Genomic DNA, 13,471 nt, shown 5'->3' with positions numbered 1-13,471 from the left:
TTGAGTCACAAAGGATTTAACATGGAATTTATTAGCAATCTGAAGCAAAGTGAAGAATTCTGCAGGTAAAAGTCTCAGGAAATCAGATACCAATAAACATGAGCTTGGGTCACTAACACACACCAGGCAGGGCTGGCAGCTAAAATGATAATTCAATATATACAAGCTTTCACTGGATTTGAATCAGAGTCTAAAGAGGGTACAAGTCATTTGTAGTCTGACAGTTAAAGCTGGGCACCGAAAGCAATTTTGTCCAATAAAGGAAGAAGAAACACAGCCAACAGGATACCACAGAATTATATTTATGTTGTACATTTGTCTTCACATTGCAACATCCACATTGTTCATTTTGTGACAAGTATTTCTAATAATTTTGAATACATATTTACTGTATAATACATTTTACCAAGAGGCACTTCCAGTAATTCTGGCAAAAAGGAGCTTCATTATAGTGTCTAACTTACAAAACAGTAAAAATAAATAATGTTTATCTAAAAGATTTTTTTTTCCTGTACAGAATCTATTTTGTACAAAACATTTATCAGCCATTAACTAAATCACTTAACAAATACTTGTGAAGAGAATATATTAAGTATTGCTACATGTATCGAGTGCAAGATACTAGTGAAAGGAAAAGAATTATTCTGTTTATGAAAATCACCTAAAAATACAAGGCCTTGTTCCTGAAGTGTTTAGAAAGGAGAAGCTTGGTTACAACAATATTGACAATATATAAATATAAATTAACGTATGTAGTACTTAGTGAAAAGAACACTGTGTTAAAAACTGGCGTGTACAAATCCTAAACAAGATGGCACTTCTCTGCATTGCCACTTTGGCTGGCAGTTATTTTTTAAAATATTGCTTCAAAAGAACTATAAAGGTACACAAAACCCTTTGTCAAATAGAGCCGTATAAAATTACACTCCCCCCATCTTTTTCTCACCTTTTGAAGTGAAAAAAAAAATCAAGGAGGGATTGAATTTGTAGTACACGAGTGATTTGTGGAAACCTGCTACTATAGCTGAGTCTGAATAAGCATCATTAAAATAACTTTGCCCCAAGGTCCCAGACCAGGAGCCAACCCTCACAGGACAGGATGTAAGATCACCAATTTCTCAGTGTTTCCTGAAATTTAAAAAAAAAAAAAAAAATTTTCTAGCCTGTTGTCAAATTTAAAATAAAAAAATTATATAATTTGGCCTTCAAATCTGGTGGGGTCAAGTGCTTCAACTATATTGGCACACCCAAGATTTTAATTCAGAAACGGCTGTAATCTTGCTAGGTTAATTTTTTGATTACCAAAATTTTTAATTTTTTCAATCACATCTTCTACATGATATACATACTTGCATATCGTTACCCAGACAGGCCAAACTGCATTGGAAAAGGATTAGTTTTGGAAGGTATTTGTTCCACAACTGGATGCAAAGGTGGAAAAATGTGTTTTTGTTGGAAAATATCCTGGATGTTGTTCTATCAAAAGCACTAAAAAGAAAAAAAAACTGCCACCCATCAGTGAAAATGTGAATCTGTTAAACAAACGTAACCCACAGAATGAATCACTGCTTTTTGAAAAGTGAACTTAAATTACTTTCCATCATGCAAACATCTAATATTGATTATTCAAGAGAAGAAGACTTAAGTTTAGAAAAGTAATGATCAAAAGTACGCTGACATGGTTGAAATATTAAAGATACCATCAACACCACAGAGCAGTTATTAACGTTGGCTTTGATCTTTTGGGACACCACCTGCAGTACTCTATCAAGGTTTACAAACACTTACAAATCAACATTTTGCATTCAAATACAGGTTTTTGTTGTGTTTCAGGATCAGGCAGGAATTTTGGGAAGGAAAGTCAGCTTTAACAGATTTTAGCAGCCTTTCTACCTAAAGCAGTATGTACACACATGGCCAACCCCTCCCTGCTTTCTCTCTGACCAGATCACAGAGCTTTTTTATTTTTAATTCTTTTTTAGGAAAGCATTGGGTGAAAATGACTAGTGTCAGAGGAGAAAAATGAAAACCACCACCAAAACCTCCCATTTCCTTTAAATAAATACTTAAAAGCAAAGAGCAGTTGCTAATTTACATCAATTGTTTCTAAGCATTTGCTGCAGTACAGGAAGACAACATTGAAAACTGAGCTATTATTTGATCTCATGACTATGGTTTTGCCTCAGGACAAGAGAATTCAGCCATAAAAGGACACATGGCTTGTGGCAAAGTCCTGTGTACCTGCTCTTATGCTTCCACACAGAAAACAGGAATATCTGGGTTTCCCCAATTAAATCACTGCTTTTTGCACACCTGCAGGTTTCAGTGGTGCTCCCCAGAGCACAGAGGCTCCCTCTGGCATCCAGGGCAGAACAATTCTCCTCTGCTGCCCCATCTCAGGCACATCTCAGGCATCCTGCACACACAGTTTTGGGAACAAGAAACCACTGGCACAGACTGGCAACCTCAAAAGCTCAAATGAAATATTTTTTTTTTTCCCCTCCACTTGCACAAAGCAAAGTTTTCCTAGATTAAGGAGAATTAAACAACTTCAGTCAAAAATTCTTTTTGATTTACTACACCCTTCAGCTTGACAGACACACCCAAGGCCAGCTGGTTTTACCTGAACTCACAGCAGTTTTACAGGAGCAAGCACTGGGGGGAATGTCTGTGTACACCTCAGTGACACTGGCAGAGTTTCAGACTGCACAGTGCTTACCATTTCATTTTTACCAAAGAACTGTTGTTAACTAGCTCAAGATCCTGCCTTTTGTGCCTTTTGTCGGTGTGAAAATGAACTCTGCAGAAATACACCAGCACTGTTCTTCCCCCTAGGCTCCTGAGGAGTTTGTCCTCAGGGCTCACTCAGGCGACATCTGCATCCTGCTGAGGTGGTGGGATGCATTTTTCATCAAAAGAACACCTGCCTGCCAGGAAAATCCTACTAATGGCCTCTGAATAAATCATAATTAGGTTTTAAATGGAGAATAATTCTCACACTGCTCCCTCCAAGCTGGGACTCAATATCTACCACAGCAGGGGCTAAACCCTGCTTTGATTTACCTGCACAGGAATGTTGTTTTGCTAGAACAAAGTGATGAAATTCAAAGAAAAATCTATCACAATAAATTGCTCTGGAAAGAACTGGTGCTATTTTGCTGTAAATCAAAGTTTGACTCCAATAAGCAATAATTTTGCAAGCTCTTCCAATGTTTCTTAAGACAGTTCTCACCTAATTTCTATGATTCTTTCATCTGCTCAAAATCACTTAGCATGTATTATTCTCAAAGATCCTTGGATGTTCTTACTTGTTGATTCACTGAAGAATAGGGGAAAAAAAGACTCTCCTGCTCTAATTAATGGGAATTATTGTCTTCTCTTTAACACCGCCATCCTTTTGACTAATACTGCAACATCAAGCAGATATTAACCTCCCAGAAACTCTATGTTACTCCATTTCAGCAGGACTACATTTGCTTTTGAAAGAAAAGGAAAATAAATTTTGTTTTACAAAGTCTGGTTGATAATGGACTATGATTTTATTTGCTCCTTCCCGCAGAATGCAGGTTTCACTTCCCTCCTGCCTGTGTACAGCCCCATCCACTCAAGGACTGATTTCCCCAGCTGTGAGCTGCCAGGGAGGAACTCCCAAGTTCTAAGGCCAGCACAGAGGTGAATCCTTCGCTCTGGCAATGTGTTTCTCCCTAATCTTCTGCCCACGAGGCCATGGAATGCCTAGAAACTTCTCCTCCTTAAATTGAACTTTTCCTTCCATCCATGATGGAAGGATGGAACATCTCAGTGGAGGCAGGACTTACACAGACTTTGCACAAGAACTTCATTAACAACCAGCACCAGCACAGAGCTTTTGCTGCATAAAACTCATGGCTAAGCTTTCCAAAATGCTTAGGGTTTGTTTTGAAAACTGACAAAATTCTCTAGGATTCCAAGTCCAGGTTGCTGACAGCTCCCCCACACCCACTCAGCTCACAGATCTGTGTGGATGCCCACACAGAGTCCTTAGAGGCTCTGATGCTCAATTTGGCAAGATCCTTGCCTTCTTCACACTGCATTCTACTTCCCAGGGCATTTCTGAAGAAAGATTGGGCCAGAATTTCAGAAAGAAAAAATTCTATCAAAAAAGCAGACAGAAATTTAGATTTTTTTAAAGAAAACAAATGAATTTTATGTCAAGTGGAATCCATAGAATGGGACTGGGGAGGGAAATTTGCTTAGATGCCAAATGGTACCTTTAAAGGCATCAATTTGAACTTTTGTAGCCCTAATTTTCTTCCAGATTCAGACCACCAGGATCTTAAGAAATTCTAACAGTGGTACACTAATGGTAAAGACCTAAATCCATCTTTAGGCTGATAATGATGCAGAGAGAAGTTCACACATGATGTCAGAATAAAAACTGATGAGAACTATCCTGGAATTATTACCAAAAGCATTCTCAAGTCACATCTTCCCTGGGAACCATTTCCTGCCATAACATGACCATGTTTGCCATGAGAACCAGCACCCTGAATGATGTCACATTTGGTGACACACAGCTCTGTGTAAAAGATTTCATTCATAGATGAAGGCCATCCAAAATCCTGCCAAAACCACAGCAAAATCCCTTTTCCCTAGATTGTTGCTACTCACTTCTGATGCACAGCTTGCAACATCTCATCAAACACCATCTTCCTACTGGAGGGAGTAGATGATTTTCAGAAACAAGTGTCAAAATGCTCTGCACATTAAATAAGCTAAAAACAACTCAAGATTTTAGAATTAGAGCATAAATATAGAGCAAACTACGGCCCTTTGAACATGGTGGAAACTATTGTTTTTAGACACACCATTTTTGGTTCCTTAAAAGCTAATGTCTCATATTCCCTCCCCAAAAAAGTTAATTAAGTAGTTAGGGGCTTTCACACTCTCTACTTCCATGTGTTCCCTCTGCAACACAAGTGTAAGGAGACAAGTTTTATTCCATGGTAAACACCACGTGGCCATCAACAAAAGTGCCAATATAAGGACAAAAGTGTTTACATGTGATTGCTACATGACATAGAGTCCTTTTGTCACTGCACTGGGAGCTGCAAGCACTGCAAGAGCATTTCTAGACTAGAAGGGAAGAGGATCAAATACCAAGTGCCATTAAAGTGGGAAAAACAAAATATCCAAACGGAAAAAAACAATCTAGTCTTTCTCCTCTTGTTTTTAAAGAACAGAAAACTAAAATACTTTGGGTTTGCCCCTGCAAAACAGCATTTAAATTGGGGTTGCTTTCTTTATGTTTTGCATATTTTATGTACCAGGAATTTATATCAACATTATAAACATACCACCTAAAACAAGAGCATTTTTCTGATTGAATACAATTCATTTTCTTTTATTTAGTTTTTCTTCCTAAAATATTTCTTAGGCTGTGGATTATTTGGTGCTTGCAACACCAAAGGACTACACAAAGTAAAAAACTCCTGCCTCCAAAAGGCTGCTCAACTGCAGGTAAAAATCTTTTGCCTCCTTTGGACTAGAAAATATTAAAAAGCCCCCTAAATTGCCTGCTTCATTATCTATGAACCCCAAAGCAAAAAGAAAAAAAAGTTTTTCACATTCTTGACATAAAATCTCTCTGGTATTTTCTGTTATATCTACACCAACCTGGAGATTTCCTGATCATTGCCTGCCAAACATGCACTTCAAAGACTGAGAATCAGATTCATAAGGAGGGACCACCTGCAGAAATTGGATTACTAACTATTTGAAGTGGGAAAAAAATGTCACCTCTTACCAAGCTGAGCGCTCGCAGCCACTTCAGCTTCTTCAGTGGAATTTCTTTCTAGTTTAGGTAAAAACAACAATCATTCTCATTTTAAGTCTGTCAGCAATTTCTTCACCATAAAGGTCCAGCTCAGTGACTGCTCCCATGAACAGGCTGGGGTAGCAATGCTGTATCAGTTTCTAACAGCTGCCTTGGCAATGCAGAAAAACGACCAAAAATGATGACTAGAAAAATATAATGGTTTCATTTCAGCACATTTTTAGATAACTTTTCTTAGTTACTTTTAGTTCTTCCAACCCTGTGTATGCCAGTTTAGAGGAATATGTGAAACCTACTTACAGGATTTGGCCACATTCTTGAATGGTTCTTCATAATTTTACCAACTGGGCACCCACTAACACTTGCAGCAATAGATTTTTTTTCCTCTTCCAGCAAAGGCAATATAAACCTCAGTATTAAAATCCAATTGCAGTGATTATGCACTGAAAATTGAGAAAGAAGTGCTTGGAGATGGGACAATTTAAAGCATCCCGGTAAATTTAATTTAAAGGATAGAATGAGGCATAATAAAACCTTCTCATACTATAAGGTATGCATTTCACTTGCACAATAAAAGCCCAAATAAAATGATCAAAGTGACAGAAGAGATGTGAAAAAAACACAAGCTGGAATTGGTGGAGACTTGCTGAGAACTCAGAGACAACTTTTTTGTTTTGAATGAATTCTGCTATGTCCTTTCCCTTTAAAACAGCAATGCAATTTGGATCTTTGCTTTCCTGATTTCACTGGAAAACACTTCCTGACTATTCCTGCTGGTAAGAGCATTCAGAACCTGCCCCAGTCACTCTGCTGAAAGACAAACATTTCTACAGCTAAGAGTAGGACAGGGCAATATCAGAAAAATGCAACAGCAAAAACCCCAAATCCTCTTTTGAGCAGACAGAAACACAAAGCAAGAAGGAACTCTGAAGTGATAACACACCTGTGATTGCCTTTGATAGAGAATGTTTTCCAACATTTTGGGGAGTTGCCAACAGGATCATGAAATTTGGTGAATGTGTAACAATAGCAAAAAGTGATGGGTGTAATGCCAGAAATTTAATACAGAAAAGATTTCTACAAACTCTGCCTTTCACAAGGAATCTTACTCTCACAAGCAACCCTCTTCTTGGTGATGGGCTGCAGAATCAAACTAGAAAAAGCATACATAGTCAAAGGAGTTCTGAGAGACACTGAAGTTTATATATATAACTCTTTCTGTGGGAACAAATCTCTAAATTGTGGGGTACTGCTTGGCTGCTGCCAGTCCCCAAAGCATTAATATTTTAAAGCCTTGATCCTGTAGACTGCTGGTTTCCCAGAAGGGTCTATACAGATTATTCAAGACTTTATTTGTGGGGTTTGGAAATGGCTACACTGTATAAAAATGCTTTTATATTTATTTTTTTAAAAATTATCTTTACAAAACAACTTTTCCCTTTTTTTCTTTTTCTTTTTCTTTTTCTTAAAGATATCATTATCTACAGGAACCCATAAAAATTTTTCCATATTTACATCTAGATAGCTAATCATTGACAAATATATCATGAAATAAAATATTGAAAGTGAATATCCAACCTTTTAAATAGACATTTGGCTCACAGCATAAACAGAGAAAACAAATGAATAGAACAACAACAACAAAAAAAAGATCTGCTGTTCTTACAGGCATAATCTTTTTCTTTCTGTTAAAAAAAAAAGAAGAAAGAAGAAAGGAAAAATATATTGGTGGGATCAAACATGCTGCTCCTAAGCAGAATGCCAGCAGCAAACTGGCACTGAAAACCCGAGTTCTGTGAAGCCCATGGGAGCAGATCCTGGGATACTGCGTGCCAGCCCACCAGGACTGGCACCTGTGCCCAAGCAGCTCCTCATGCACCTTTACCTTCTTCCCATGGCCCCCACGCTCCCCTTCCTTTGTCCCCCAGCAGTTTAGCTTTGTTCTCAATGCCACATTTGGTGGTGGATGCCCAGAGGCAGGGTGAGGGCAGGACAGGACAGCGTGCCCATACCCGCGGCACGTTCACCCTGCAGAGCACGGGCAGGGCCAGCCTTCTGCAGGGCACAGGCTGCTGTGCCAGGCACTGCCCCTCTGCAAACAGCCCTCCTGGCACATCCCTGTCGCCAGCAGTCCTGGAGCTGCCCAGGAGGAGGAGGATGAGGAGGTGATGCCAGCACAGCTGGTAGGGCCAGAGCAGCGCCTGGGCTGCTGCTGAACGGAGGCTGCCCGCAGCTGGAGTGCAAACTGGGACTGGAGGGAAAGCAAAGCTCCTCAAAATTGTTCCCTTGCAGGCACGAATTCTCTAAAATTCTGGCCTTCTGTTTGTTGTGGTATGCTGGGACATGTGCTACAGCTAGTGTGGTAAGAACTCAGAGCATGCTGTATTTCCTCACATCCACTCACACTTGCAAACACCCCCTCACTCACACATGTGTTGGCAGGATACATCAGCATTCATGTAAAGCTTTGGAACTTTTATCCCTCAGCATTAAGAGCAAAAAAAAGCCACTTAACTGGTACCTTACTGTTAACTGCAAATGTGCTTCAGAAGCAGCATTTCCTCAGATAACTTTCTCCTGTAAATATCACAGTGACCATAATATATCATTAAATGTAATTTGCTGAAGTGTGCAGCCAATAACCCTGGCTATATATATATATATATATATATTTATATAATTCCACCCACCCCCAAATCTCTTCAAAGAAAGTCTGTAAAGCCGGTGTTGCAGTGTGAAAGCTTCCTTGAGCATAGGAGTTTAAACAATGTACCTCACCATAAAAAGGAAAGAGAAACAAATGAAACAGCTGTAGGCGCATTATCCCATACTTCTACAGTGTTGTGTCTAAATGCTGTGCTGGCTTGAGAAAGAGTCTGTGCACGAGTCAATCTGTCGTAAAATACTGCTGTAAATATTGTCATTGGTTTGGTTCTACAGTTGTGTTCTCCTCTTCATCCTTCTTGGCCTTGCCTTTCTCCTCCTCCTCCTCCCTGATGGCCTGGATTTGTTCTGAAGATTGGTGCAGTGGGGATTGCTCCGTGCCTTGCTTCTCTGACCCAGCTAACCTCTCCTCATCCTCAATCACCTTCTGCCACATTTTGTGGTTCTGAAGCAGATGCTGAGTGATCTGACAGTAGATTTTCCTCCTCTTGAACTTCTTCTTTCCTGTAAAACACCATGTGATATTAATGTGCTGGTTTCTACTGGAGAAGGAAAAGGGACTGAAGGCATAGGAAGCAGACAGAGTGTGCTATGACAGATTTTTAAACCCCAACATTTGAACAGTATTAAATCAGAAAGGTGTGCCTCTCCAGATCTTGGGGAAAGTTTCCTGTACAGTTTTTTCCCTGACTTCATCCTATGCCAAGGCTGCATGTTGTGCCTGACTCAGCTGCTTACAGAGGTATCTCGTCTTTGAATGATTATTGCATAAAACACATTGCTGAGCTGTTTCTGCTCATTTTATATCAAGTTCTTAAAGACTCTGATTAACATATATTAAACACACATTCAATTCTATGCCCCCCTCACCCCCAACAGATCCCTGCTGATTGTCCTAGGGGAAAAAAATTGTGATTTTTTTTTTCCTGTATTCCATTTTCAAATTTATCCATTGCTCTCCCATCACAGTGGAGGTGACCTTAAAGCCCAAGCACAACATTGCTCTGGCAGCAGCCTGAGTACTAAAGAAGCACCCATACAGCCAAATGCTACCACAGGAGCTTGCTTCTTTTTGCTTTTGAAGCACCAGGCCCCTGCTCTCAGCCTATGAAGTGTTTTTGTCCCTGGTGGCTCTCACGGCTCCTGACACACACTAAAAGTCTGAAGAGGGTTTTTTTTCCTGTCAATATAGTCTGTCCAACACAGATTCTTAACTCCTTAGCAGTAAAAAGTTTGAAAAATTTTCCTGGTCATTAGCAGTGACAATGGCCATCACAGAACTGAAGTAATAGCCCCTCCAAAGACAACTGCTGCTTTTTCTTTAAAGGAGGTGACGTAGAGGAATGTTTTGTACCAGATAAATTTGCGTGGATTAGTACTTGCAGGTTGCCTGAAGTATGTCTGTGTCAGGATCCAAAATGTTTAGCCATTGAAGCTTTTGAACTGGAAACAAAGAGCTTTTCACTGAGCACAGACCAAATCCAATTCAATCCTTCATTAGAAAGCCCTTGGTTCCCTGTAGGAAACCTTCAGGTTTAGCACTAATAAGAAGCCACTCTGCTGCCAATGCTACAGCAGGACATTCTCTCCTGGGTTTCCCAGGTGACTCCACATCTTGCTGCTCTCTGCAGACACTTGCTGTGGAGTTAAAATTTGTCTGAATCTTTAAAGACTGAGTCTGTTTAATTCTTATACTTGCATAAGACCTTCAGGGCAAGTACATGTATAGTAAAAAAATTACTTATGGCTACTTCAACGTTATAACTCTTAAATTGATCTCAACTTCTTCAGTGAATTATCAGGACCTAGATGAAGTGTTTCCTGCCACAATTATATTTCTATCTGCCTAAAAGGCATTTTCATCAAAAGATCTTTACCAACATCTATACCAGTCTTAAACGTCTGTGCATCTGACATCTCAACCTTTTACTGTTTCATTTGAGAAAGTTTAGAAAGTCCAAAATTGGGTTGGTCACAGGCACACACTTTTAAGGAACTATGAGGCCCCTACACTGACACAAAAGATGTCACACAATCCTGAGTAAGGTCCACACAGCCACAGGGAATTCAGGGGACCTGAAGACAACAATTTGCCACACATTAGTATGATGGAGAAGAGGAGCACCCCCCATTTGGTATGAAGGAAATAGAAAGAACTTGTGGAATATTTCAAAACTTCTGATACTTTAATTTTTAAAGCTTTGAAAACCAAAGTCTAAAATGCTATAGTATTAGGGTGCTATAACAAGGTAAAGAAGAAAACAGAAGATCATTAAAATCAGTCTGTTTGCAATGTGAAAAGGGTTAATAATGATCAGTGCTTTTAACCTGAAAACAGCATTATTTGACTCCACTAATGGTGATACAGAAGATAATAGAATAGAGACATTAAATGAAAGGAAACCAAGGATTTCAAAGTCAGGTTAGAGACATCATGGATATGAGAACATCCTTCATATTTTTTTTTTTAGTACAGCTGTATCAGTTTCAGGCTTTGGGGTCTGTGTTAATTCAGCTTCATACATTTCCTCCTAGCAGGCACTTCCAGAAAGGCCAATCTGCCACAAACACATGGCTCTGCCTGTTACAGAATTGATAGATCATAAAGTGCTAAATTAACCCATGGGGGTGACATTACTTGATGTGTATTGTTCTCTAAGAGATTTTTTTTGTGCATGTGGAAGTGCTAAACCTAAAATATGTGCAAGGGTGTGTGTGTGTGTGTGTGTATGTGTGTGTGTTTGTGTGTGTGAAAAATACCATGATTTCTTAAATAAAAACCGTTTACCACTGAATCTTACTAGAGATAAAAGGTTAATTCTGCACATCAGGAGACACAGATTTTAGGTTCCACATCCAAATGTGACTTACTGCACTCACTAAATCTTTCTCAGCTTTCCCAACAGAAAGCAGGGATGATACTCAGGCAGGGCATGAAAGAACATGTGTGGGAAAGAGCAGAAAAAGTGAGGCTGTTGAGGGAAAAAAATATTGGTATTTCATGAGTGCACTTTAGGCTGCTGTTTGCTAAAACTTCTAGATACAGGGGAGAGAGAGAAAGATGACTGAGAGGAGGGAAATAAAGGAACAGCAGTAGAAAATTCAGCGGGAGAAAGAACATGAAAGGAAGAAAAAGATAAAGGAGGATTAAACTGATTTAAGGAAGAGGTCTACAGCTGCAGTAACCTCTCTTAAAAATCACTTCCCACAAGTGCCTGAAATCTCCTTTCAAAGTAAAAACTTTCATCTCAGTACAGCAAATATTGGCAGTGTTGCCTTTCTAGAGAAGAACATGAACTTTAGTTACTGGTTAGCCAAGTGATGCAGCTCCCAGCACACAACACAGCAATGCTCAGTGCCAATTCTCTTCCCCCTCTTCTCCATGTTACCTTGAGAGATGTGCATTAAAATGATTCTATTGTCAAAAACTCCTTTACTCCATGAGCATTGCAGATCCTCATTCTATTATTCCCATTTGTCATGTTAACTCATGGAAATGATGAGTGTTTTCCTTGAAAAATCTTCTCCCAAACATCCTTTTTTCAACTGAAATTCTTGCAATCTATCAACACCAGACCTAAAAGAGTCTAGAAAGCCCTCATGCACAGATGACCCACCACCAGAAACCCCAGGTAAGGTAGAAGTAAGTGATGGATCTGAACCACATTGGTGCTGAAACCATGAAGCATCTCCATTCACAATGTAAGTGGCTACAGCTCCTCCAAGGACAGCCAAGGACATCAAGGACTCACTGTCAATTTGGAGGAGGCCCACGCTGAACCTGGCCAGCTCACAGCCTCTGCTTAGTGCTTTGGTGACTCCATGGAACTTGTTTTGTTGGAAAATGGAAGTCGAGCATGGAACTTGTTTTGTTGGAAAATGGAAGTCGAGCACTTACTGGATTCAGCGTTTTCACAAGTTTCCATTTCTGCTGTTTCCTCCTCCTCCTGCTCATCAGTGTCTCCTGACTCATCACTCTCTTCTATCCACTTTCCTGGCATCAGCCCTGCTGAGTCATAGGAGTTGCAGAGTGGTCCCACGATGTGGGTGATGAAGGACTCCTGCAGGTGTGCCAGCTGGGGAGCAGAGCGGTCCATGAAAGGGCTGATGGGCAGCCCCAGGCTGGCCTCTTCATCACCCTGCAGATGAAAAAGAGCCGTCATTCCTCACAGCTAAATGAAACAAAACCATGCCACAAAAAGGAGCAAAGCATATCCAGCCAATTAAAAATGCTGAAAGGACAACATCTGTTGCATTTGAGGGGCACCCCGTGGCAGGAAGGAATGATGAATCTGACTCCATGTTCTCAGAAGGCTAATTTATTATTTTATGATACTATATTATACTAAAGAATACTTTACTAAGCTATACTAAAGAATACAGAAAGGATACTTACAGAAGATAATAAAAAAAGATAAAATAATGAAGATAATAATGAAAGTTCGCGACTCTTTCCAGAGCCCTGACACAGCTTGACCCTGATTGGCCAATGAGTCAAAACAATTCACATGAAACCAATGAAACAATCACCTGTGGGTAAACAATCTCCAAACACATTCCTAAGGAGCAAAAGACAGGAGAAGCAAATCAGATAATTATTGTTTTTCTTTTTCTCTGAGGCTTCTCAGCTTCCAGGAGAAAAATCCTGGGCAAAGGGAATTTTTCCAGAAAATGTGAATGCCACACCAGCCTGGCACTTCCATCGTGACAGTGCCATCATGTCAAATGGGCACAGTCACAGCTCTTTTCTTGTAGGAGCTGATCCCAACCCACTACCAATAATGTAAATTTAACAAGGATGAATTTAACAATGACTCTGCAGGAGGATGCCCCTAGTCCTGAACTTTACACAATGTGAAAACTTGAAAATTGTTATTTAATTTCTTTCTTCACACTATTTTTTTAAAAATCCCTTCTGACGGTGTGATTGTTAGTTCACAGCAACCTTGTTTACAGGGAATAAGACAATTTCTACAAGACAGGGCTACCTCA

At 39.7% G+C, this 13,471-nt stretch overlaps 1 protein-coding gene across 1 annotated transcript in view; it reads right to left on the bottom strand.

Moving 5' to 3' along the window:
• The window catches only part of PDE3A (phosphodiesterase 3A), a 211,843-nt gene continuing 198,372 nt past the window's right edge, over positions 1-13,471 (bottom strand). The window contains exons 15-16 of the mRNA XM_059472263.1: positions 12,378-12,618; positions 1-8,983 (exon numbers count right to left, since the gene is read on the bottom strand). Of these exons, the coding sequence (XP_059328246.1) occupies positions 8,736-8,983; positions 12,378-12,618 (489 nt within the window). The 3' untranslated portion in view covers positions 1-8,735. The remainder of the gene's footprint in view (positions 8,984-12,377; positions 12,619-13,471) is intronic.

Source organism: Ammospiza nelsoni, chromosome 5 (genome assembly GCF_027579445.1).
Source record: "Ammospiza nelsoni isolate bAmmNel1 chromosome 5, bAmmNel1.pri, whole genome shotgun sequence".
NCBI classification, from domain to species: Eukaryota; Metazoa; Chordata; class Aves; order Passeriformes; family Passerellidae; genus Ammospiza; species Ammospiza nelsoni.
This window is presented reverse-complemented; position numbering and strand designations above follow the sequence as displayed.